At 44.3% G+C, this 27,658-nt stretch overlaps 2 protein-coding genes across 7 annotated transcripts in view; one reads left to right on the forward strand and one right to left on the reverse strand.

The window, feature by feature from the left end:
• The window catches only part of ATP1B4 (ATPase Na+/K+ transporting family member beta 4), a 41,462-nt gene extending 29,626 nt beyond the window's left edge, over nucleotides 1-11,836 (forward strand). For all 4 annotated transcript variants that reach the window (XM_083486562.1, XM_083486561.1, XM_083486560.1 and 1 more), the window contains exons 4-9: nucleotides 5,158-5,286; nucleotides 6,422-6,529; nucleotides 7,249-7,445; nucleotides 8,892-8,948; nucleotides 9,055-9,147; nucleotides 10,505-11,836. In XM_083486562.1, the coding sequence (XP_083342688.1) occupies nucleotides 5,158-5,286; nucleotides 6,422-6,529; nucleotides 7,249-7,445; nucleotides 8,892-8,948; nucleotides 9,055-9,147; nucleotides 10,505-10,666 (746 nt within the window). In that variant the 3' untranslated portion in view covers nucleotides 10,667-11,836. The remainder of the gene's footprint in view (nucleotides 1-5,157; nucleotides 5,287-6,421; nucleotides 6,530-7,248; nucleotides 7,446-8,891; nucleotides 8,949-9,054; nucleotides 9,148-10,504) is intronic.
• A 200-nt stretch (nucleotides 11,837-12,036) lies between these two features.
• Nucleotides 12,037-27,658, reverse strand: part of LAMP2 (lysosomal associated membrane protein 2) — a 28,022-nt gene continuing 12,400 nt past the window's right edge. Inside the window, exon 9 of one of the 3 annotated variants that reach the window (XM_083486488.1) lies at nucleotides 12,037-15,784. In XM_083486488.1, coding sequence (XP_083342614.1) covers nucleotides 15,645-15,784 — 140 coding nt within the window. In that variant the 3' untranslated portion in view covers nucleotides 12,037-15,644. Of the gene's footprint in view, nucleotides 15,785-19,817; nucleotides 21,179-24,387; nucleotides 26,373-27,658 lie in introns of those variants that run through there. The other 2 variants (XM_083486486.1, XM_083486487.1) reach the window with 2 other exon arrangements.

Consider the following 27,658-nt stretch of genomic DNA (forward strand, 5'->3'; position numbering starts at 1 on the left):
GCGATACGAGAAGGGCTTTGAAGTTATATAGCAAGGATGGGGACCCTGAAAACTTTAGGGTGTCCATTTATTTATTCTGCCCCCAAAGGCAAAAAGAACCTATAATTGCAGGTGGTAGTGCTAAATGTATGAGCTACGATTTCTGGTGTTCTTATACCCTACAACATTTATCTAATGAAAATAGGGACGTCCCATTCCATAATGATAATTTTACTATTTGTACCCCACCTATCTTACTGGGTTGCCCATCCATCCTGGGCAGCTTCCAACACATATAAAAACATAACAAAACATTAAACAAACTTTCCTATACAGGATTGCCTTCAGACGGCTCAGTGGGTCAGATAACTCCATACCCTCTAACATTTCTTCAATGAAAATAGGGACGTCCTAAGGAAAAGTGGGACATTCCAGGATCAAATCAGAAACTCAGACTGCTTCTCTAAATCAGGGACGTCCCTGGAAAATAGGGACACTTGGAGGGTCTTGTGTTGTACTTCCACTAACAGAGGCAGTGTGCCTTTGGGTACCAGTTGCTGGGAGTCACAGGTGTGCACAATACTGTTGCCTTCAAGTTTTGTTTGCAGGCTTCCAGTGAGCATCTGGTTAGACACCAGGCTCTTCTTATATATATAAGAAAACTGGGAGTGATCCTGCTTCTTAAATGAATTATATTAGTGATGATTACCATGTTGAATAGAAAATTGTGATCAGCGATGGCTGGCACCCATTGGAACTGAGTGGAGCAGAAGACATGGAGACCAACAGAAGGTGGATCCAGAACCAATGACAGGCAGAGCCCAATCATTCTTATTTTGTCCCCATCCTCCTCCCTGCTGAGTTTTACAAGGACGAACGCTAAGACTAAGGAAGAGGAAGAAAGCAGACAATGCTGCTTCCTGGACTGGTTGTAAGTAAGAAGGCAGGCAAGTGGCCAAGCCATGACTTGTGGGGCAATGCCCCATTTGCCCCAATGAACCAGCCTCTACTGATTCTAGTACCCACATGGGTGGATTCCCAGGCTGCTGGAAGGGGCAGAACCTGGTAGTATGGTACCCAGGTAGTGAAGAGCTCAATTGGATAGAGTGTGGTGCTGATAGCACCAAAGTTGCAAGTTCAATCCCCATATGGGACAGCTGCATATTCCTCATTGCTGGGGGCTGGACTAGATCAGTGTTTCCCAAGCTTCAGTCTCTCCAGCTGTTGTTTTTTTTAACTACAATTCCCATTATCTATAGCTAGCAGGACTGTGGTCAGGGTTGATGGAAACTGTAGTCCAAAAACAGTTAGAGCCTAGATGATCCTCAGGGTCCATTCTAGCTCTACAATGCTATGATTATATTTGCCAGGCTAAAATTTGACACCCACACCCTTGGGGTGGCTTCCCAATGCCAGCTAAGCAAGGCACCGGACTTTGGGAAGGAGGCACGAGGCTTTAGCAGGGTCCAAGAGCCCTCAGGGCTGTGGGTGGCGCTGCGGTCTAAACCACAGAGCCTAGGACTTGCCAATCGGAAGGTCGGTGGTTCAAATCCCCGCAACAGGGTGAGCTCCCGTTGCTCGGTCCCTGCTCCTGCCAACCTAGCAGTTCGAAAGCATGTCAAAGTGCAAGTAGATAAATAGGTACCTCTCCGGTGGAAAGGTAAACAGTGTTTCTGTGTGCTGCTCTGGTTCGCCAGAAGCGGCTTAGTCATGCTGGCCGCATGACCCGGAAGCTGTATGCCGGCTCCCTCGGCCAGTAAAGCGAGATGAGCGCCGCAACCCCAGAGTCGGTCACGACTGGACCCTAATGGTCAGGGGTCCCTTTACCTTTTTAGAGCCCTCAATCCTCCTTCCAAAAGCTAGGTAAGCACTAACTTGGCCAGCAAACCTTTTCAACAGGAGGCCGGTCCACTGTCCCTTAGACCTTGTAGGGGGCCAGATTATATGGGGGGGGGGGAATGAACGAATTCCTATGCCCCACAAATTACCCAGAGATGCATTTTAAATAAAAAGACACATTCTACTCATGTAAAAACACGCTGATTCTCAGACCGTCCGCGGGCCAGATTGAGAAGGCAGTTGGGCCGGATCCAGCCCCTGGGCCTTAGTTTGCCTACCCATGAACTAGGCTTGGGGAAGGAGGCAGAAAGGTAACCCTTTGGCTCCTGCGCCCTTTGTGGTGGAACTGGTTGCACTGCCCTCAATCCACCACCGCTGCTGGTAATGGGTGTTGGAATTTATGACATCTGTATGACATTTATTTTCTGTTACCCCTGCCCAAGGAATGCAGGGCAATGCACATTCCCCTCAACATTGGAAAAAAACAACCCACGATCCTCTGAGGTAGATTAGAATAAGCAGCAGAGAATAATCCAATGGCCACCCAGTGATGTTCATGAAGTGATTCAAAACCAGGACTCCCAGGGTTCATTCTGACACCCTAGCCAAAATGCTACACTGTATTTCAAGGCAAATTGGTGAATGAGAGAGAGAGAGAGAGAATTTGGGTGCAGGTTCTAGATCCGAGGGAATGCCAGAATTAGCACCAATTAGCTTGTCCTTGTAAATTATTAAAAATGATTTAAAATAAAGGAAAGAACAATCACAGTTGTTCTATTGCCTATTGCATCGACGCTTTTGGGTTTCTTGCCCTCCCCACCCTTGCTGGCCCCTTGCCAAAGCCACTAACAGGCCCAAATTAAGTTTGCTCTCCTCCCCGCCCGCCCCAGTTTGTTCTCAGACCTAAAAGTTCCTCTCAGCATAAAAGCCTCGGGAACGTGGAGGTGAAAGGGCACATCTGCATTCTCAAAGATTGTCCTGAAACTGGACTTGGGCTTTTCCTGGGAAATAAACACACAGAAATAGGTTGGGTTAGAAGTTTGCTTCAGTATCATTATTATTTCTAAAGCCCCTGGGATTTGTTCTCTTGAGACAATCTGTCCATCATCTTAGGTCTCTGGTCAGGACAGAGCCTAAAGGCAAACAGGCATTTCTGTGCTGTAACCACACGTCTATTTTTAGGGGGGGTTCAACACTTGAGTCTTTGAGGCTGGGTCCCTGGTCTCCTGACCCTTTCTCCTTTTGAGGAGGGGTTGTAGCTCAGTTGCAGAGTATCTGCTTTGCATGCAGAAGGTCCCAGGTTCAATACTCAGCAACTCCAGGTAAGACTAGGAGAAAACCCTGGTTGAAACCTTGGTGAGCTGCTTCCAGTCAGTGCAGACAGTACTGAGCTACACACACTACACTTGATCTTAGCCAACAAGCTAAATGGATGCATGTCTGTCTCAGTATAAGGCACCTTCCTATGTTTTAAAGAGCTTACTTTTAAGAAATTTGCTGACATGCAGCAAGGCATAGGGGCAGTAAGATCCCTGTCACTACCATTTTAATTTGCCCAGAGGTACTTTACACCTGTATGCAAATTTGTGGCATAGGACTGTGCAGAGAGTCCTTTAAGTACCTAGCAAACCCCCTGGTAACATCAGGGAAGAGCATTTCATACCATGCACCCCAAATTATTTTCTTCCATATGGCTTAGGTTTGCTAAGCAAATGTGCTTTGAGTACTACCTGATCCAAATTAATAGCAATGATAATTTAGAATTACCATCATTATTATTAAGGTAAAGGGGGCTCTGACCATTAGGTCCAGTCGTGGCCGACTCTGGGGTTGCGGCGCTCATCTCGCTTTATTGGCAGAGGGAGCCAGCGTACAGCTTCCAGGTTATGTGGCCAGCATGACTAAGCCGCTTCTGGTGAACCAGAGCAGCGCATGGAAACGCCGTTTACCTTCCGCCGGAGCGGTACCTATTTATCTACTTGCACTTTGACGTGCTTTTGAACTGCTAGGTTGGCAGGAGCAGGGACCGGGCAACGGGAGCTCACCCTGTCGCGGGGATTCGAACCGCCGACCTTCTGATCAGCAAGTCCTAGGCTCTTTGGTTTAACCCACAGCGCCATGCCCATCCCTTATATCATTATTATTATCACCTCTCAATTACCAACCTACTTCCATGCATAGTGGGGAAACATTACTTTAGATATATATATATTTCCATTTTATGCTTCTCCTTCTCCCACCCACAACAACCCTGCGAGGGAGGGAGGTTAGGTCAAGAAGCAGAAACAGCCTCAGGCACCTAGGGAGCTTTATGGTTGAGTGGGGATTTGAACCTAGGTCTCTGAGGTCCTGGTCCAGTACTCTAACCACTACACACTACAGTAGCTCTGGAAACAGGAAATGCAGCACCCTCATTACCTTAAACATATATCTATATCTATTGACCTGTCTATCAATCTTATCTCCTTAAAGGCATGCATCAATATTGCTTTTTATTTAGGCTGGCACCCCTATCACTCAATAAAATAAACACCCTCCTCAACCACACTATCTGCATCTTAATGCAGGGGCAAATAGGGACAGAGGGAGCTGCCTTGTACCTCAGACCATTGGTCCATCTACCTCAGTACTGTCTGCAGTACCAGGTGTGCCATCTCACCCTCAGGGTTGTGGGTGCCTGCTGCCATAACATGGACACGCGATGTCACACGCCTGCACTTAGAAGAGAAGGGGGGCTCCTCTTCTCCTCCACTCCACAGCCAGTGAGACACCCTTTTCCGCAGGGAAGGGCCTGGACTCGGGGGCAGACTCTGCCTCCACGTCCAAGCCCCCTCTCTGCAAAGGGTGACTCGTTGGCTGGCTGTGGAAGGTGGAGCTGAACTGCTTCTCTCTCAGAGGCAGCGCCACAGAGGTTGGTTGGCTGGCTGTGTCCCTCCAGCTTTGCTCATTGACTTTGTGGGTGCCCAGCCCCCACAATTATATTATTGTGGGTGTCCAAGCACCCACGGCCCCCTGGAGTTGGCTCCTATGGCCTGCACTGACTGGCAGGGCTCTCCAGAGTTTCAGAGATTTCTCCCAACCCTTTCTAGAGATTATTGAACCTGGGACCTTCTTCATTCAAAGCAGATGCTTGACTATTGGGCTACAGCACCTTTACAAATACCGGGGGGGGGGGCAGCCGATCAAGTCCAGCATGCTTTTCTGTATGCCTGGACAGAGAGCCTTACTGCCCCCTACTCTGTGTTTGTGGGACCAGCATAATTACTGTTGCTTCTTCATACAGGTTACCTCTTACCTCCATGGGAAGTCAACAGTGTTTCGTCTTCTCTTGTCTTGCAGGCCTGATACTCTTATTTTACCTCGTTTTGTACTTGTTCCTGGCTGGGATGTTTGCATTTTGCATGTATATGATGTTAATGACTCTGAGCCCCTATACACCGAAGCACAGGGACAGAGTTGCTCCACCAGGTAAATTATATACTTGAACTCAGATCGCTATAGCTCAGTTGCCTCTGAGCGCAGCTTGCTAGGCTCATGGAATTTGTATCAACCCTACATATGTTGGTGGTGATGCACCATGTATAGCCCAGGCGCATGAGACCACCACCTTGCTGAAACTAAGCAGATGTGGGGCTGGCCAATGCCTGGATGGGGGGTGACTACCTAGGGACCACATGTGCACCACATTGGGTTCTATACCAGAAGAAAGTTGTGGGATGTTCATGTTAGAAAGGAAGGCCCCATCTGCACTATGCATTAAAAGCAGTATCATACCACTTTGACAGTCATGGCTTCCCCCAAAGAATCATGGGGATTTTAGTGTGTTAACTGTTCTGGAAGTATGTAGGAGACAAATCCCTGTTCCTGGGAAGAAGAGTTGACTGATAAACCCGCTGGGGATTGCAACGGAGAGTTGTTTGGAGGCCCTATTCCCCTCTCAGTACCAACAGAAAGCCTAGCATGTGGGTTTGGGCTATTGTTACATCCTTGGATAGTTTCTGAGGGTCTGCCTCCTGGGGTGGGGTGGGGGGACATTTCACAGTTGTCCCCTGACCATCCAGTGCTGTTCTGCATGGGGTTGTGCCTCTGAATACCAGTTCCTGGGAAACATGGTTGGGAAGAGTGTGGTGCTCTCAGGTCTGGCTTGTGGGTTTCCCAGGGGCATCTGGGTGGTCACTGTGAGAACAGGATGCTGGCACAGAGGGGCCTTTGGCCTGATCCAGCAGCCCACTTCTTGCATTCTTTTGAGATGAGGAGCTATAGTATATCCACTGCAACCTGCTGCCCAAATGGGCAAGGCAGGGGGCAGCCACAGGCTTGCTGCCATTGTTACCCCCTTGCTTCCTCTGGTGCTTGAGCAATGAACAGCTTTGGAAGAAGGAGCAGCATCCTGCTCTCTTGCTCTGGATGGTGGGTTCAGTTGAGAGAGCAAAGGGAGGAGGAAAGAAGGAGGAACCACCACAACTATAGGAAGCGGTGATATAGAGATGGGGCATCAAAGGGCGGGGAAAGCCCATCAGGGAACTTCTTGCCAACCTCTGTTCAATTAAAAAAAGCTCCATTTTGGATTCACACTTCTGTTTTCTGGCTTTTTCTGTTGCAGGAGTTATGATTAGACCACACGTTAGCAGCTCAGTCAACATTGCGTTCAAACCCGCTGATGCCAATTCGTGGCAGGATTATGTGGATAACCTGCATGCGTTCCTAGAAGGTGGGCTTTCTGTTTTTTTGTATATTACTCACACCCTGCCCCCCCAGCTCCATATAAATTAGCCAATTTTTAAAAAAATGTTTTCTATTAAAAGATTTTCCATAAGTAACAAAAGTACATTCAGTGTCTCTGTTTTTAAATTGTAAGAATCCTTCATACAGGTCAATTACAGCCAGTTTGAGACATTTTTGTTGCAGGCAATATGGGGTTGAGGGGGAAAGAGAAGTGGGGATAGAGAGAGAGGAGGAAATAGAAAAAGAGGGAAAAGAAGGGGGAGGAAGAGGATAAATTAGCCAATCTGATGAAGCCAAACTGGGAAGAAGAATCAGTTAGTAATGACGTTCAAGTCATGTGACTCAGCCGACCTGTAGGAATCTTATGTACCTACTGGCCCTGCCTACCACTGGCACGTGGCCCTTGGAAACAGAGGCAGATTTAGGGCAGCACAACTGGTTCACCCACCCTGGATGGCAAGCCAATAGGGCCCCACAGGGGATGCTGCAAGAACAATGTAGGATGGAAGGTGAGAAGCGGAGGGTGCTGAATTCTGGCATTGCACAGGGTGCTGCTGAATTTTGAAATCACAAATTCTGCCACTACTTGGAAGGATAACCAAGTGAACGTGGAGCCCTTTGGACCTTTCTGCCTCCTGTAGCAAGAGAAAATGTTGCGGTGAAAGACATACGGAATATTAACGTTCTCTGTATTAATACCTTTAGATTATGATGACAAAGTTCAAGAACAGAAGAACATTAAATGCAATGAAGGCAATTATTTCATCCAAGACGGTGAAGAAAGTGGCGTGAGAAAAGCTTGCCAATTCAAGCGATCCGTATTAAATGCTTGTTCTGGAATAGATGATCCATCGTTTGGCTATTCAACAGGACAACCTTGCATCTTGCTGAAGATGAACAGAGTATGTTCCCTGGCTTACTTTTTATTTCTTTTTATGTATCCTGGAATGGGAGAGGTGTATGCTCACATACATGTGGTTAATGAAGAAACACAAGAATTGCCTTGCTGGTCAGAAAAATAAGTCTTTTGGAATGGCATGCTGTTTGCAGTGGTGGCCAATTTTTGTGCAGATCAAGATGACAGCTGCCTCCTAGAATACGCATGTTTCTGACTATGCAGGTTTCATTTAACTCTCATAGTTCATGGTTGTGTCAGTGCACTATCCTCTTAGTGTAGGGATGGGGTTCCTGTGGCTATCTAGATGATTCTGGACTACAGCTTCCATCATTCCTGAACATTGGCCATGCTGACTGGGGCTGATGGGAGTTGGAGTTAACTAACGACACTATTGGTTCCCCTCTTAGTGATTAAAAACAACTGTTGTCTCATATCTGCTTATTTGCTTTGAATCATAGCACAGTAAATTTGTGTGAGAGGCGCAACATATTTCATTTAAAATGCTTCTGATTTTTGGTAAGAAGTGAAGAGAAGGAACATTATCTTTGCTGGGCTCCTGTTTTATTACATTGATTTAAATGAATGTACATTGTGTGATCTTGACACATAGTGGTGACTAATGTTGCTTTCATAAGCTTGCCTGTTCTGGACACTTTACTGAAACCTCTGGATTTGCTTCCCAGTAAACGTACTTTGGAGGAGGGCACTAGGCTGTTCTCAAAATTGGTGGTGTGGTTATGGGGTTGGGAAAACCCCAAGTCATGGATCTACATCATAATTTGTTGCAGGGAATTCAAAAAGAAAGAAATCTTTTTAGTTGCACATTTCTGATGAACAGATTTTTTTTTATCAAATCACCAGCTGATTAAAATGTGTTATACTGGGTGTTATACTAGGGCTGTTACTTCACTAAATAGATTCCCAGGTTCATGTGTGTTGTGTTGACTGCTCAATAGCCAAAAATACTTCTTGGACTGGTTTGCATATAATGCTAAACCATGACTAAGTATTACGTGTAAACCCTACCTAGCAGCTTAACCAATCTGATACCATGGTTTGTTGATGGCTAACAAACCTTGGTTTGTTATAACTATGGCTTGGCATTTTGTGTAAACCCTGCACCCTTCCTTAACCATTATTTGTTTGCCCACATGGTTCCAGATGGTCACTAAACTATAAAGACACTAGGCGAAAACAACTGGGAAACATACAAAACGTTAGAGAAAAAGCCCATCCTTTGTTTTATTGTCTGGGAGACAACTCATGGTTTGCCAAACAAACCATGGAATACTTTATGTGCGAACCAAGGCAATGTATTACAGCTGTGTATCCTCCTGTGCTTTGCAGACCTGCTGAAACCATATAGCAAAATAGGGCTTCATTTTAATCATAGGCTACCTTTTTTTGTTTTTAATTCAAAGATAATTAAAAATACTGTCTTTTGTCATAGATTGTAGGTTATAAGCCTGGTTATGGGAATCCAGTGACTGTGAGCTGCAATGTACACGTGAGTCCTTTTCCACCTGATTGTATTGCTTATTGCAGGGCTGGCATCAGCACCATGAATCCATACTGTGTTTATCTTACTCATGCCCCTATTTTCGTTAATGCAGAAAGGTGATGTGGCAGATATCAAGACAGTGGCTTTCTACCCATCTTCAACATTTGATCCCATGTACTTCCCTTACTACGGCAAGCACACACATGTAAGTAGAAATGCAGCTGTTGGGCAAACGTGCCTTTCACTTGCCGGGTTTTAGCAGTTTGCCAGGTAGCAGAGGATAAGAAGAGCAGTTTTTAAACAGAAGAGGGGAAAGAGGTCCAAAGTAGGCAGTGGGTAACTAGAGTTCTGAGATAGCAGAACGGATCGCACCACTTCAGAATGCAGTGGGTGGTGGGTCTCATTTTTTTGATGCTTCCACTTAATGGAAGTGTAGCACAGCTTCTTCCTGATGTGCTAGAGACCATTTGGGGGTGCAGGGCTGGGAACAGGTATTCTTTATTTAATGTGGGAGAAACATTCAACAGTGGCATACCCCCCTGTATTCGAAAATGGCACAGTTTACAGATGTGTTCAGTTGTAAGTCTAGACAAGGTCCTAATCTCCTGCAGTTGAATGTGTAAACTGACACCATTGTGACATATTGTAGTTGAGAGGATGTGCCAAAGTCTGTGACTTGTGTGCATGGTAGATATATATTAAAAACTTAGAAAGGGGGCAGCGTTCTGGGAAAAACTGACTTTGGTAATCACACCTACCCTTGAACCCAATACGCGATTTTTGCATAAGGTGCAGTTCCCGGAACGTAATCCCCATGTACGTTGTGGGCTTATTGTAAAGCAGGGTATCTTAGGGAGGGTGTAGGGCAGGCCAGGTGACACCTATACCTCTGTCCTCCAACACCTCACTGTTCTTTGCCATTCTCCAGCATCTGCCGCCTGAGCCATATGCTCCCCTCTTCTAACGTTGGGACAGGCCGTGCCAGTATACGCAATGAAGTATCTAATGCACTCATTCCTTTAGTGTAAGGATGTATACTTACACAATGGAACTTTCTTCCTTCTCCCCACCCCCTACACACCCCACACCACCCCCAGATCTACTTCAGTCTATTGCACAAGGGTAAATCCTTGTGCTAATAGATTGAGTGCATTAAATTCCACTATGTGTATACCTTGGAAGTTGAACGGAATCTGTTCCGCAAGTCCATTTGACTTCCAAAATGTTCAGAAACCAAAGTGTAGCTTCTGATTGGCTGCAGGAAGCTCCTGAAGCCAATCGGAAGCCGCAGAAGCCCAGTTGGACAATCGGCTTCCAAAAAAAGAGTCACTTCTGGGTCTGCAGCGTTCAGGAGCCAAAACATTCGAGAACTAATCTGTTCAAAAACCAATGTACGACTGTACCTGTATCTGGCTCACGTGACATATATATTGGATTCAAGCCACAGAGCACTTCAGCTGACTTGCCCCCTGTTTATGTTTTAGCCCAATCATTCCCCAATGAGCTATTCTGAGCCATCACTGGACATTCCTATTTCTCTCATCTGCTTATATTTTTTCCAGGTAAATTATACACAACCATTGGTGGGCATTCATTTTTCGGACGTGGCAAAGGACAAAGAGATAAATGTTCAGTGCCAACTGAACGGCAAGGGTATCATCAACAACTTCAACAGTGACCGGTTTCTGGGGCGAGTAGTCTTCATGCTGAAAATCACAACATAGGCCAGAGCAGCATTTGCTATCGCTCTTCCAATGGCAAGCAAATCTTTCTCACCATGGAGGAGGGAAAAGAAGAAGAAATAGGCCATTCGCACACACTAGGAAAATTCAAACCTGATTTGGGGGGGTTATTTGGCTTTCATAGCAAACGAAAAGAAATATGGATAACTCGAATCTAAATCTAAGTATAGGTGACATATTTTAAAACATCCATCCTACGAGCAAATGAACACATGTCATGTTGGAAAACGTTTATTAAAACATAAACACACATAATGTATTTATGTTAGATTTTTCACTGGCACATCAACAAGTGTGGTTTTTGGTATTAAGCAGGCAATTTGGACTCTTAAAAGGAACCATTGCTATTGTCACTCACCCCCACCCTCACTGGGCCCAGGCAGATGCAAATCAGCTGCTCATCAATTAACAAACACCCCAAGGTTAATATGTTGTATGTGCACTTGAACTTGAGCAAGGGAGTCTGGAGATTATATAAACCTCGGAAATCTCCTCTCTGGATAGTTGTGTGTGTATTAGATTATTAAAAAGGCACATGCTCCAAGACTCGCTGCTCAAATGGAATATTCCATGTCCACAACTCCTCTGTTTGAGGCAGGCAGTTCACAAACACATCAATTTAGAAGTTAGAAAGCATAAATGTCATGTTGATGACTATTGGCCTATCTACTGAGACCTCCTGGCTCTGATCTAGAACAGGAGAAATACAGCATGTTGGTTGCCTTTTGCTTTTCAAGCTCAGTTCTAAGTAGTGGCAATGACCTCTAAACAGCCCTGGGCCCACCCTAGCCAAGAGGTCATTTCCACCCCTGCATTTGCCTACAGAGAGAATGCTCTCATTTAGCTTACTGTTTCTGTGCACTGTAAACACAAAGTGTACATAGAGATAAATTATCTGGGTCTGCCCCTTGGCTCTGGTGTTCCTGTCCTCTGACAGCTCATTGTAGCCCAAGCCAACATGCTTTCTGTTAGTGCTGTAACGCTGATTTTTTTATCCATTTTGGCTGTGAGCAGCAAGGGCCAGGGCCAGATGGTAGGTTTAATCAGTGTAACTGGGAGTTTTGTTATGAATGTATTTTCACTTCGACCCCACACTCTTTGGAAAGGGTGGACTATAAATCAAAATGAATTAGTAAAAATCTTCATAATGTGCACTGACCCCATTTGTCTCTTTATTTGTGCAGCTTTTCAGACTGGGAGACTAAGGGTGGGGGAAAGTTGCCATCAGAACAGGCATCAAAGGTTGGTGTGGGATTGGGCTATGTTAACATGCATGCACAACACTTAACCTGAACTTGGAAAAGCTCATTCAAAGTTACACGTTTGTGCTCCAAGAATTATTTAACACAAAGTCAGGTTAGACAACCATGGTTGACTTTATTGTTTAGCACAGACATACGTCCATCTTCGTTATCACTTGTCATACATACTATGACAACATTTAAAGTGCTGGCTTGTTTTTAACATCAGAAGAAACCTAAAGTAGCTTTTGACAATTCAAAATACCATTGAGGGATATGCCATGCCTTCATGTTAAGTCATAGGGCAATTCAATTGAGTTGAGCTGGGTGTGTGCTGCACAATCCAGCTTGGGTACCACCTCATGCAATCATGAAGAAAATGGGCTAGGATGGGCTGCTGTGCGAAGCAGCAGGGGCAGACTTTGGTAATATTTCATAATGTGGTGCCCTGTGCAAGGCCAAAATCTGGCATCTCCAAATGGATCTTCTCAATTTTGCACACATCCACAGCTTTGCTTTGCATGGAGGAACCACCTGCACTGCCCTAAATCCAGCACTGGAAACACTTGTGTGAGAGCCCCGGTCACCAGAAAGAAAACTGTGCAATGGCAATGGCATCATGAAGAAGGAGAGTAAAGTAGTGAGTCAGTAATTGAATGAATGAACACAGACAAAGCAACTGAGCCCCTACATTCTGGTGCTAAGTCACAGCATAGCAAGAGCCTGTGTCCTTTCAGATCACTGCATAGCCTCCTTCCCCTTCCTATCCCTCACATTCATCTGGACGCGAAAGTACATACCCATTCACTTCTATCAGCAATGGGAAACCTCCAGCCCTGTCAGGTCAACCCATATGGCCTGTGAGACCATTTTGGCCCAAGCCACACACACAACTTGATGTTATGTAAAGTCGGGTTTGCAAGCACCACTGTGACTGTTGAGTGCTTGCATCACAATCAGATGATATCTAGCACCTGCAAAGTGCTGTGTCTTTGCCTATGTGGTATTATTTCAAACTGTGCAAGGAAAAGAAAACATGTCAGTTGATTTGACTCATACCCACTTGTCAACTTTGGTCCAAGGGGTGTAGTGGGAAGAGGTAAAGATTTGGCCTTGCCAGTCAGATGCATTTCCCCATTCCTGACTTAGGTAACTAGCCAGGGCAAAAACAGGTGGATCAGCACTCTCAGCAAATCCATCTGCAAGGACAACTTCCAGCATATACATTCCAGGTCTTTGTCAGGGATGCAAGAGAGCAGCTGAGAGTCATGTGGTACCACGCACAGCACCTTGCACTTCCGCCTGATTTTATTATTGTGAACTGCTCCGAGTATCCTTGGGAATGAAAAATGACATACCAGTATGATAAATCAAGTATTTACATTGGAGGGAGACTCTTCACATTACAAGCATGGGATGAGGACAGTGTGACTGTCCAAATGCTGGTTGACTCCTAATTCCCACCAAACAAAGCCAGTGGTTGGGGCTGATGGGAGTTTTATTCCAACAGAGCTACAGATTCCTCCCCGACCCTATGGAATAGTGAAATGCCTACAAAAATAACCATCTGTGATGGAATCTCTAGCCAGGCAGCCAAGATTCTTCAGGCATACATGTATGGTGACTATCCTATGTTTTATGTGTCTTATGCAAACCTACTTATAAGTCTCATTGGCCTCAACAAGACTTACCTGCTTATACATCTCCAGAATGAGTAGCAAACTTCCATAGGCATTCACATTTTGCCTGTAATAGGTAGTACCTTGGTCACTGTAAATGAAGTATTTTGGACCTACCCAAAGCTAAGCTTCTGTGCTGTAAGTAATTGTACTGTGGGAGAAATAACCCACCTGTCCAGTAAACTTGTTTGACCTTTTCATTCTCTTTGAACAGGCATGTCTCCTTCCATGCAGCTTTGGTGTCAGAAGTAGTTTGATATGTGGGGTGACGTGGTTAAGGGGTGAGGCTCTTGCTCCAGAAATTCAAGTCCAAAGCTCCTGTGGGTGCATGACAATTTGGGCCTTGTGCAAACTACTTGGGAACTTGTGGCCTTCCTGATGTTGCTAGACTACAACTCCCAGCATCTCAAACCACTGGCCAACAGTTGACCCAACAGCAGCTGGAGGTTCCCAGTCCCTGGAGAAGACACGGGGAAGTGGTAGAGCATCTGTTTTGCATGCAGAAGGTCCCAGAATCTCGAGGTAGGGTCTGGGAGAAACCCATATCTGAAACCCTGGAGAACGGTTGCCAGTCAGACAATACTAGATAGAATTTTGAGCTGTCTCGGTATTAAGGCAGCTTTCTATGTTCCTACTTTGCTAGATGACCAAATAGCATAGTCTGCTATAAGGCAGCTGATTTACTTTCATCTACTAAGCCTGTTGCTTACAACTTGCATCATCCTCAACTATCCACCAAACGTTGGAATCCAATAGCACCTTGGAGGGTCACAGTTTCCCTACCCATGTACGAAGTGGCCACAGAAATTAAAGTTACAATCGACCTTTAACTAGAGCCTCACTCCCACAAATGTCGAAAACCTTTAAGGGGAAAAGCCGTTTCTCAGCAGTACAACATCTGCATTAAATGCAGTAAGTCTTTGGTTAAATCCCAGGCATCTCCAGGTAGGGCTGGTTAGTTCTCCTACCCAAAATCCTGGAATGCTGCTGCTGGTCAGTGTAGACAGTATCAGGCAGTGCTTTTTTCTGGGGGTACGCAGGGGTACACATACCCCTAAACATTTTTGTGAATCTAAGTTTGGCCTCACTGAGGGGCAGTATTTCAATATGAGTAGGAAAATGAGAGTACCCAAAAACATTTTTTAGAGGAAAAAAGCACTGGTATCAGACCAGATCAGGGTGGTTCAATGCATAGCCTGAGGGTTGCCTGTGGCCCTTGGGACCTTTTTTGGTGGCCCTCAGCAACATTTGACACCTCATCCCCAGCCCTCCTGCTGCCTTCCCAAAGCTTGGTAACTGAGGCACTGGGCTTAGGGAAGGAGGCTTGAGGGCTCTACAGGGTCCTAGAGTCCTTCATCCTCCTCCTCAAAGCCTATTTAGTGCTTTCACAGCTTTGAGAAGAAGGTGGGAGAGCTCTGGGACCTGCCCAAAGCCTTCCCAAAGCCCAGCCCCTTGCTTATCTGGCTTTGGGAAGGCAGAATGAAGGCTGGGTGCATGTGTCAATTTTTGGCCTCACTCCCCTTCCTGTGTAAGGCAGTGTACAGCCCGTGGGTTCCATGTCGAAAACTCTTGCGGCCCACTTGGTATGGAAAGTTGGACCGCCCACAGTCTTACTTGGTATAAGGAAACTTCCTCTGACATTTGCTGCTGCTCCCTAAAGCTGTAAACGCCCCCTGAAAGTTTGCTATCTGTTTCAATACCCACACAATAACTAGAATCCAGGAAATGCAAATCGGAAGCATAAGCTGAAGAGGGATGAGATTTGTTTCCAACACTTCTTTCTTCAGAAAACAATCAGTCTTGTTTTCAAGTGGTGAAGGGGAGTCCAAAAAAAGATTCTCAAAGTAGACAGCAGCCTCAGTCAGCAGTTCCTACCTCCTGTTGTATGCACAAAATATATTTACCTTGCTTGTGTGTGTTTTCCTTCTTCTTTTCTTTTACTGTAAGAAAACCATGAGCTCGAAAGTCTGTTAAGGGTACGGGGCGAGCGGAAACAGAAAGGAAGAAAAGCAGAAGCAGCAGCAGCAGCACATAACAGGGTTATACAGCTTGGTAGCCACTGTCACTTTTCCGCCTTCCGATCATATAACAGACAAAGGCAAAAACAATAAGGAGTCCGATGACCACACCCACCACAATGGGGATGATAAAGAGGAAATCAGAACTGGTACATTCTTCAGCTGTAGGAAGACAAGATTGAAAAAGAGAGGAGGGAGAGGGAGAACACAGAGCGAGGGACAGGAAGTTAGTGAAGAGAGCAAGCATCTGAGCACAAATTAGCAAAAGCACAAGTGACATATTTGCAACTCTTGTTTCCTAACATAGGCCCCATCTACACTACACATTTAAAGCGGCATCCTGTCAGTTTAAACAGCCATAGAGGCTGTCTCCCCCCCCCAAAAAAAAAAACACATTCTGGGAGCTGCAGTTTGCTAAGGGTATTCAGTGTTTTTAGGACACAGGTGGCGCTGTGGGTTAAACCACAGAGCCTAGGACTTGCCAATCAGAAGGTCGGCGGTTCGAATCCCCATGACAGGGTGAGCTCCCGTTCCCCAGTCCCTGCTCTTGCCAACCTAGCAGTTCGAAAGCACATCAAGGTGCAAGTAGATAAATAGGTACTGCTCTGGAGGGAAGGTAAACGGCGTTTCCGTGCGCTGCTCTGGTTCGCCAGAAGCAGCTTAGTCATGCTGGCCACATCACCTGGAAGCTGTACGCCGGCTCCCTCGGCCAATAAAGCAAGATGAGCGCCGCAACCCCAGAGTTGGTCACGACGACCTAATGGTCAGGAGTCCCTTTACCTTTATTCCCCCTAACAGGCCTACAATGACCAGAGTAGTTTAACAGTCAAAAGGCTTCCTACGAGGGAAATCTGTGAATTGTGGCTGTGAGGAATTGGGGTCTCCTAACAATTATCCGCACCCTTAACAAACTACACTTCCCAGGATTCTTGGGGGGGGGGGGAGCCATGCCTATTTAAAATGGTATGCTGCTGCTTTAAATCTATAGTGCAGGTGGGGCCCAAGTTTATGATTTCGTTTCTCCGGCCAGTCACCTTTGAAATTTTGGAACATCTCCAGTGCTTGGTGTGTAAAACGGAACCAGTGAAACTTGCGCCGATGTGCCCACCAGCTAGACTCACAGGGATGTCAGGAAAGCCAACAGATGACCTTAAGATTTGCCTGTTTTATTTATTTGCTGCATTTCTAACCCAAGGATCCCAAGGTGGCACACATCTTTCTCCTTCATCCCTCCATTTTACCCTCACAACCTCCCAGTGAGAAAAGGTTAAGCTGAGAGATGGCGACAGGCCCAAGGCCACCCAGGGAGCTCCATGGCTTGTGTGGGGATTTGAACTCTAGCTTCAAAAGTCCTGGCACAACACACTTAACCACTACAGTACGGTGGCTCTAAATATAAATATTTGCCAGTTTTATAGGAAAGCACACAGCTAAAGAAAAGCAAAAAACCCCACACCTGAAGTCTAGATTTAGATTAAATATGTAGTTCTGTCTCTTTTCCTCATCACTACAGGACACCCCATTGCCTCACTCCTGATAAATAGACTCCAGAGTACTTATCTAGTGATATGTACAAGTCACTTTAGCATTGTGATCAGTGAAGTATTAAAGCTCAGCTCTGAATGCTTTTGCAGTTAGCACAGATTTTCTTCATTCTGTTTGCAGTGGCTTCCACGCTCTAGGAGGAGGAGCATATTTCCTTTGACCTCATTCTTAGAACTTGTGACCGGGTTTAGGAGCAGAGCTAGCCGTCCTATGAGACAAGAGTGAGGCTGCCGCCTCTGCGGATAAATGCAGGGAGTGGGCAGGGCAATGTCTGCCAAGCACTCCCTCAGCCAGGCGGCTGACCTCAGCTGCAATGGAGTACATTCTGCTGCCAGTAGGTAGGATTGAACTGCTTTTGTACACATAGTAGGGAAGAGACGTCACTTTGTTCTTTAGCCACAGGCAGCAAATTGTCTTGGACTGGTCCTGGTTCAGAACCGGAGGGTTTCAGCCCCGCACAGGATCTTAGCATGTTTCAAAAGGGAAATCTCCCCCCAATTGTCCATGCATCACTTAGGTTGCAGTCCTAAGCATCATTACTAGGGAGTACATCCCACTGAACTCAGTGGAACTCATTAAGTAAACATAATTAGAATTGGATTGTGAATTGCTGTTAGCTGTTAGGTGATGTAGTGTTGCTTTCAGCATGAGATCAGTGACATCCACACCTTTTAGAAAGCATGGTTTCCACCAAAGAATCCTGTTAACTGTAGCTTACCTACCCCACAAAGCTACAATTCCAAGTACCCTTAACAGACTGCATTTCCCGAGATTCATCAGGAGAAGCCACGTGCTTTAGATATACGGTGTAGATGTGACTCAAATATTTTCTGTAAACAGATCGCTTTGCCATCTGGCCATCTGACAGGGAGATAACACAAGTCTGTGCTACAGAAAGGAAAGTAACTCTCTACATTTATCCATGAGTTACAATAAACTGAAGATTTAGCACCATCCTGCAGAAACAGCAGGAAATACTGTATTAGGCAAAGAGGAATTTTAAAACAGAAAGTAAGGAGGCAAAGAGAACAAAATGGTTAATCGTCGGCTACATAAGGAACAAGTTATTAAATTTTCTCAGCATTTACTTTATTATTATTATTATTTACATTTCTGTACTGTCCTTTATCCGAAGATCGCAGGGTGGTTTACAATTTAAAAACAAAAAAATGCATATCATAATAACAAAAATGATAATCCCATGCACAGTTTAAAAGGTCATACATTGTTTACTAAGAGTTCTCTGCAGGCAGATGTGCAGGAAAAGGTGGCAGGAATAATATACCTGTCTAGTTGTGTTGAAACAGCTTTGCAAATAGCCACTAGCCCATGATGGGTCGAAGTCTCCTCCAGGATGCCAGATAGCAAATCTCAATGGAAGTTACTTCATTTTAAGTAATAAATCCATGCAACAGATATACTAACACAGGCACATGGCAGCAAAATAACTAGTCTGTTTTGGGGTTAATAACTTTTTTTTCTCTTTTTTTTGGCCAGGCTGTACTGACTCACCCCCCAAAGGTCTAAACTCTGTTAAAGCAACTTATTGTAACTTGCTTAATTCGCAAAATCCCAGCATCATCCCAGCCTCAAAAAAGTCTGATGCTGGTGCCTTGAAATTGGGAGCTGACCTCTAGTCTGAGCCAGGAAGCTCCCTTATCTCTACACAAATAAGACAGGAGAAATATGGCATCTCAAACTCCATCCGTGTATGAACTGCAAGGCCACTACTGCCTGTCATGATGATGTTTGCCTCAAGGAAAGAACAAGATAGAGCATGAGATAGGCTCTGTGCCCTGTTTTCCTTTTGCAGAGTTGATGGGAAAGCTAAAATATTATTATGATTACTTATTGCATTACTTCCTTTTTTCAGAGAAGGTGACACCAAGTGACCCAAAAATTAAAACCAAAACATAAAAACCAGAATAAAACTAAAACCCAACAGCACATCTGTAATATATATATAAAAGGGCAGGTATAAGTAACTCAACACCCCCGCCCAATAAAAAGACAAGCAAAAAAGAGACCCCCATAGAAATACCCAATACCCTCCACATTTAACGATTGAAAGCTTGGATGAATAGGAATGCCTGATGCCTGAAAATGGATAATAATGGCATCAGGAATGCCTCATGGGGAAAGCATTCCACAAACAGGGAGCCACCACTCAAAAGGCCTATACTTGTTTTGCCACTTTCTGCACATGGAGAAGGGCCTCAGATGAAAAATGCAGGCTGTGCGGTGGCTTCTGTGGGGAGGAGAGGCAGTCTCTAAGGTATTGGGGGTCAAGAACTGCATAAGGCTTTGCATAGGTTGAAGCCAGCACTTTAAATTGAGCCTGGAAACTAACTGACAGCCAGCAGAGTTGTTCCGGAATTGGCATCTATGCTTGGACTGCCTTAAACAGGTGCACAATCTTGCTGTGCAATTCTGCACCAACTGCAGGTCCCAAGCAGTCTTCAAAGGCAGCCCCACGTGTAACAAGCTTCAGTAATCTAACCTAGAGTTTAACAGCGTGTAGGCAACAGAATGTCAACACTTTAAATAGCAAGAGGCTTGGATTTCAGAAGCAGCCTTGGGGAAGATTTTCAAGGAAGCCTCTGGAAGAAGAGCCAGATAATAATCATAAGGCTTCACCCAGCTCCCCTGCTGCTTGAATAATAAGGCAGGTCAGTTTATTATCATAACATTTTCAACTTCCAGAATATTACAACATCCTCATAAACATTTTTTTTGTTTTTGTTATTACAGGAAGTCCTTAAACAAAGTTAAGGATCCTGACTTACTTTCTTTCCATGTACGGTACTGAAACATAGTTATGATGACCCAAAGGCTATCTTGCCTTATAGCAGGAAGGGGAAGCTGTGGCCTTCCAGATATTGTTGGAGTCCAACTCCCATCATAGCCAAAGGTCAACTGGCAATCGTACTCCAGCATCATCCATCTGGAGTGCCACAGGTTTCCCATCTCTGCTTTACATAATTGAATGTTTATTTCAATAACAGTGTTCATTTTTATTTAAAAGCATATATTCTGTTCTTCTGCACCAGGAAGGGACGTCAAGGCAGCTATTTTAGTAAACAGTGCACAAGATGAAAAGCCAATTCTGCCAAAATGATAGGCAGTGTATTACATACACAATGACTCTATAAACACAGTTATTTAACACAACCCACAGCAAGACAACTGGTAGTCGTTCACAAACATTAGAATGAGGCTACAGCGAGTGCCCTATTTTATATAATGCTGGCTGGCACAACCAGAGTAATGTTTGGACTATTACTATTTTTTTAGTAACAGGGTATAAGTCACTTCTGAAAAGTAGAAAACTCAAAATGCTCAATTAATGGTAGAGGGACCCAATAATGCAAAATATTTACTTCACAAAATCAGGAGGTAAATGGCTTAAGGCCTTTTAAATACACATCACTCAAGAAGCCCCATAATAAGTCCACAACATTTCATTCATCAGATTCTCACCTGAGCTTTAAAATACGCTCAAGACCTGCTTGCTTGTGTTTAAAGCTGTTGTAAAGTCTGGTTTCTTGCACAGGCAGCCTTGTGTCTGTTTGCAAACTACGGCATGCAGGAAATCAGTATTAGTTTTGCATCAGGTCTGAGAGGACAAGACATCTGAGGCGGCTTTGTGCCATCATGGTAGTTGGCACTGCAATGATTTGTTTTTTGGAAAAAAGTACATTTGGCCTATCCACATTCAAAACAAGTCACTTCACACTTAATTATTACGAGCACACAGTAGGCTTGTCTCTCTGAACAATGTGTGTGTGACAACAGAACACTCTTCTGCTGCAAATCACTCCTCAGCGGGTTGAAAGTGGAAGTGCTCAGCCCAAACTGCACCCCGCTTTTACAGCTGCTCATAGCCAGCATTATGACGAGTTTTGCGGCCGATAAAATAAGCCATAAGAACGAGAGCAATTAATCCTGCCAGACACGCTCCCACCATAATGGGCACAAAGAAGTAGTCCACCTCTGGGATGCAATCTTCAGCTGGATGGAGAAAGGGTAATAGGAATGTTAAACAGTTGAGAGGTTCCGTTTGGATGACAAAGTAATTCTGCCCCCTTCCCATTTGCGGCATGTGTGGGAAACCTAGAGGCCTTCAGTGTGGGCATGCAAGCACCCAAGCTGCCTTCTCAGTTGACACTCCTCCAGATGCACTATCTCCAGCCCACCAAATAGCCTTTTGGTGGCTGGGGGGGGGGGGGCACAACTGTGTTGGAAGGAGGGATTGTGTTGGGGAGGATGACATACCGGGATATTTATCCCCACCAGTCATATTCCTGGCATAAACTCCATTCCTCCCTGAGCAGCTATCAGCAGCAGGTTACAACCCAAACCTTTTCTTTCCCCACACCCACCCCACTGTGTGTACATGGTCTCACTGCTGGGCCCGAGGCGCAAAAAGGTTCGGTATCAAAGTAAACTATTCTGCAATGCATTTCCACCATGGATATTAAAACAAAAGAGAACCTTACTGGGACAAAACTGTTTTCTGTTGCTCAGGACCCCGTTTCCATAAATAGTGAGCTAGATGTTTTCTGGGAAGGCCAAAACCAGGGCCTTTTGCAAAAATAATTTCCTGGGCTAACCCTGGCCTTCTGTGGTCCTCATCACTCCCCAAAAGTTGTAACTTTAGCTGAAGATAGCATACTAACACAAAACACCTCTAGGGCTATTAGAAATGTGTGCAGCTTTCTTGCATCCAAAATGCCAAGAATTTGGTGGAATGTTAGGGTATCATTGCAGACCACAAAATTGGGCCCAAATCTACCCAAACATGGAGACTCAGAGAGCCCATTTTATGAGGTACAAATTCAGGCAATCTGCAAAATTCCTCCACTTCACTCAGGAGTTACGGAATTAGGATGTCACAGAGTTTACCCCCTACAGGAAATACTATGCTACCAAACATAGAAATAGTTTACCCATTTTAAAGTACAGAATGTGTGTCTCTAGCTGCAGAAAATACAAAGATTATTTACAGATGCAGTCCTTCCCAACAACAGTAGGAACTTGGAAGCTCTATTTCCTTCTTCCAAATGCATATGACGACATAGTTTGCAAACATTCTCTTTCCCTAACTGTCCAGTCTTTTTGCTATCCAGCAACTGTTGGGGTGCCGGACTATTGCCCCTCCAGATGCTATGACATTATTGGGACTGTGACTGTAAAAATGAGCAGACTGTAAAAATGAGCAGATAATTCTGCTGCCGCAAGAAGCAACACCTACGTATACTTAAAAAACTACCCTTTTTATACTGGACATGTATTACAAGCATAGGAGTGCACTAGTTCACTTTCAGAGTGCCTGTGATTTTCTAGAGCTAGCCTAACACAACTGAAAGGAGCTTCTCTTACTACTATGCGTGTTTCCAGGATCTGCAGCCTGATTCCAGCCATGCTGATTTGAAAGCCTTGCCTCTACTTCAGCGATACTTCAAGCACAAGGTCAGACAGCTCAGCCTTAAGCCCATTTAGGCAGGAGATGGGGAACCAATCACCATTCAGATGTTCAGTTGCTGGGCTCCCACTCTCCTCTTACTTTGCCATTAACTGCAATGGCCAGGGCTTCCAGAAGCTGCAGTCCAATAGCATGCGGAAGAGTACAGGTTGCCCATGCCTGATTTAGACCATGCACATCTTATGACAAGGCTAATGATTGTCCTAATGCTACTCTCTAGGGATGTGGCTGCCCTGAAAGTGTCCTAACAGCAGCCCAAATCTTAGCTCCAAATGAGTGCCCAGATACAGACAGTAAGTCATACATGTGTACCTTCCCGGATACCACCTAGTCTAAGGGGGTTTCAGGGTAGTTTTGAATGACATCAGCTAGTTGTCCTTCTAGTCCAAACCAAAGATAGGAAGGACTTGGCCCCACATTCTAATCCTCCATGCATAAGGCAGCTTGGCCATGTTAGCTGCAAGCCACCATTTTATACAATGCAACTGATAAATAGTACAAGCACATCCTAATTGACTGAATCAAGCTGCCCTGATATATACTACGTGGACACTGTAATATGGGTCCATCTATTGATGCTGCAAATTCTATGCCCAAGTGAGTGCTTTCAGAACATCTGAGAATGCAGGGTTCAGCTATTAACATAGTTTTCCCAGCTCTTCCTGTTTCTTTTCAGATAGAATAAAAATATGGTATTAAAGACATCTAAGTGTATAAAGAGGATTTCTGGAGAGGCAGAATCTAGGCAATATTATAGTCTGCACTGGAATGAATCTTAGGAGTCTAATCATAACTACAATCCAGTCGTGCGTAGCTTACATATTTAAACCCTGCAGGATTGCAAAAGCTGCATGTTAGTGTGTCCTGCTGGATGAGCTCAAGGTCCAGCTTGCCCAGGATTATTTACTCTGTCTGGTCTACTTAGTCTACCTTTTAGCCATCTCTGCTTTTAGAGCCAACTTTGGGACCTGCAATCATATTAGTTAAAAATAGCAAGGAAGGATTTGCCAGGCCCACAGAACATGGGGAGTGGAGGTTTAACCTTTTCCTATCATGCCATGGTCCTGATGTCCTCACTCTGTTATTTTTAACTGATGCATCAGCCCTCACAGGGAAGTCTGCACTGGTGCCAACAGAGGCTTTTCTGTCCAGACCAGGAGCAACTTTTTAGGGTTCTTAAATTTCTCAGGATTGCATCAGGGAGGAAAAGTTTTAAACCTCCCCATCTTCTGCGATCCTCATATGCTTCCCCCGTGCCCTCACAAGCTTTTGCTATTTTTAACTGCAAGTGAAGAGTTGATGTCGTCTGGCTTAGCCCTTGCAGCAGTAGCTTTCGAACTGTGTTCCAGGAAAATGGAGAAAGAGGCGACCGTGGAGTTTCAAAAATGGAGATAAGACAAGGAACAAAACATTCTTAAGAGACAGTTTCCCCACCACTACAGATCATCCTCTACACTGTGCAAAGCAGACACAGGATGCATTATAGGGTGCAGTCGAAAAAGAGTGGACAACAGCCCCTCACCCCAATCTGTGGGTATACTAGGACTTCTGTAGGGTTTCCATGATAGATGCACCAATAATTCAATCAGCAGGTAAGTTACCTGGAAGGAGCCATCTGGAAAACCAAAGCTTTATAGTAACACATAATCTACTGTCCAGCCTTAGAGAGAGGGCAAAGGTGATTGCGGAGACTTTCCAGAAAAGCTTTTCAATCAAGCAATGTGACCAAGCTTCCTTAGGAACAGAAGATTCTTTATTAAAGCATTTTGTGCACAGACAATCAAGTCCTTACGTAGAAATACAATTATATAAGAAAGACAGTGGCTTCAACAGATTAAAGCAGACATTAAAGTTTCAGGTGTTTTAACACAAACCAGTCACTTTTAAGCTGTACAGATTTTAAGTAGAAAAGCTCGTGTGCTTAGCAGAAGCATTTCTATACCTTCAAGATGAAGGTGTGCACTTTGCTTAGCTTTCCAGGACACATTTTTGCCATCATTTCTGACCCACTGTGTCTGGTCTAAATCTGTTATGGCATATGTGCAATGACAAATTGCTATGACAAATTCAGTAAGCTGGTACATGTTAACACAAACACACATGCAAAAATCATCAGATTGCCAAGCCAAGGAAAGACTTTTCTAGCAGACAGCTCACAAGAGTGATTTAAGCAAGTTGATTTATGTTTGGAGGAGGAAACACAAGCAGATAAATTGAAGCATGGGTGGGGATTGCCACCTTGTTCTCTTCATTCTTAACATAATGAGGCACGAGGGCTAAAGGGCCACAGTGAATTAATCCTTGATTTAAGGGGAATCCCACTCTTACTCATCTAGGCTAGAGGATTCCAAACCGAGGTGGTTCTGAACAGGCACAATTTAAACTCTCAGAACAGATGGTTCACTTTTGGAGGGTACTCTACACATTTAGAGAATCAATTGTTGCAGAAACTCTACATATTTCAGTGGTCTTTTATGTAACTAAATCTCTTACTGGAAACTTGAGTAGTACATTGTACACCAAAGTCATTTGCTGCAAAATGTAGAGCAGAAATTTATTTTTGATCACGTTTTCTCACCCTGCCCATGGCAGTATACTTCAGGTAGCAGCTTGCGCCAAATGTAGTGATAATCATGAATCTTATTTTTTTAATATCCAAGATTGTATAACCAAGAACATAGTTTTCATTTTAGCACACAAGTATAAACAGACTTTTAACAGCTTCAAGCCAGTATCAATGGCTGCAATGGAACCAAAAGACTTTTAACAGCAAGCCCAGTTATTTGCTGTAAAAGTTAAGGGCACTTTGAACTCTGATTCTCTCTCTCTCTTTTATTTTAAAGAAAGGAATGAGAATGCTAAGATGAAGGGTTCCTCCTCTATCCCTGCAGATAGCAAGAAAGCAATACTAAGCTCCCGCAAGATCCAGCTCTGCGGTTTTCCAAATGACCAGGTAGGACAGGACAGTAATTAGGATTTACAAGCTTCAGAAGTTACTAGTGCCATGGTGCTAGTAAAGGAAAAGCTTTTACATCCTTGCCGGCATTATTCAGGTTTCCTTGGGCCGAGGTGGCTACAAAGGGATTTTAATGAGCTGGAAAAATGCCGCTTAAGCACTGCACAGCTCCCCTGGCTGGTATCCTAGGCTACAGTCACTAAGTCAGCCAGGTTACCTTTCAGTTGTAAAGGATGGAGTGTACAAAGCAGTAAGTATAAACCCCAGCTTTTCCATGCTGTTCTGATACTCTAAGTGGGTCACCCTAAGTGAAATTCCTTTTTGTACCATTGCCTGTTTTGCAGGTATATTTCCACACATGAAATTCGCACACAAACGTATTTGCAAGGTTAATTTTCCATGGGCTGGTTTTGCCATGGCCATTAGTCAGTCCCAATACATTTTTATGATGTCCTTATTATGTTCAGAAGAGGTACGTTCTTGATCATGTTTTGTTTTGGGGGGCCATCTCCACAGTTTTAAGGAGGAGAGAATCGTGGACCTTTTTGGTGGCTGGCTTCCATTTGGGAGCTTGCACTTTTCTTTAGACATCACAGCCAAAGCCAAGAACAAGTCACACAAAATTTACAAGGTTTGATATCCGGGTTGGCTTTGTCTTCTGCCAAGCGCGTAAGCAATCACTATAAGCATAATCAAGCCCATAAGACCAGCGCCAACTATAACTGGGATTAGATAGGTGTCATCATCCAGCAAACATTCTCGTGCTGTAGACAAGAAAGGTGGGAGAAAATATATATATGATGTCTGCCAAGAGCTATGCCTTCGCCTTTATGCGAGCAGCGTTACAATCCTACATGCTAGAATTCTGGCCTTTGGTCTGACAAACAACCAAGTTATCCCAACCCTCTCTAGACTTGGAAAACAGAAGATTTATTAGATAACTAAAATGATTCAAAATTTGCAGATATATGCCTGAAGTTACTAAGCTTACAAGAAATTTTTGTTAGAAATCAAATGCTTGTCATAAGAACATTAAAAAGAATCCTGATGGATCAGTCCAGCATCCTGTTCTTGCAGTGACCAGGAGATGCTCGTGGGCAGCTCACAGGAAGTGTCTGGGTGCAATTACACCCTGTTGTTTACAGCAACTGGTATTCAGAAGCATATAGCTTCTGGGAGTGGAGGGATAATGTAGGAATCAGGGTTGGCAGTCACAGGCAGGCTTATCCTTCATTAACTTGACTAATCCCCTTTTTTAAAGCCAACAATTTTCACCTTAGATGACTGATGGAAATACCAAAAGATTGCACCAAAGGGCCTTGTTTCCTAGCACTAGTTTAGATCAAGGGTTGAATTCAGGTGCTGGGACACTGGTTCATCCAATTAAATTAAAATCTTTTGGCTATAGAAAGGATTTTGTGGGTATGGAGAATGAAGCAAGTTTAGAATTCATTTTTGGGGAGCTCACAGGTAGCATGTCAAGATTAACCCTGATTATGGCTATAAAAACTATGAATGCTATAAAGGAAAAATCTATTTTTCTATATTATAGTAGATCGATTTTTGTGGTAAATAGAAGATGCTTATTCCTAATTGCAGAATACATTATGCCTTAAAGAAATGTTATCTGAATCCTGAAATACTGGGGGGGGGGATTGGGGGGCAAATTTACATTTATATCTTTAATCACTATTGCTCTTGCAATATAGTTGTTGTTTTTTTTGGGGGGGGGGTGACAAGCAAGCCTGATGCCTAAAATTTATTATTCTGTAACTACCGGGCTCAAAGGCTTTTTGAAAGCTAACCATCAAGCCAGATTCAAATAAATGAATGAATAAATGAACAAATGCCACATAGAAAAAGCCTCTGCTTTTGGAGAGTCACCTGCCAATGGTTAGAACGTGACATGCACTTGTCTGAATCAGGTTTGCTCTTTAAGATCCACTCCATCCTTCAAATAATTCCCCCTTCTCAGAAAACAAAAATAAGTGTAACCTTAGAACCACACTAACAGTACACAAATACAATCCCAGGTTATGTCAGAACTGAA

The sequence above is a fragment of the Podarcis liolepis genome (genome assembly GCF_965112155.1).
Source record: "Podarcis liolepis genome assembly, chromosome: Z".
In the NCBI taxonomy this organism is placed as follows: Eukaryota; Metazoa; Chordata; class Lepidosauria; order Squamata; family Lacertidae; genus Podarcis; species Podarcis liolepis.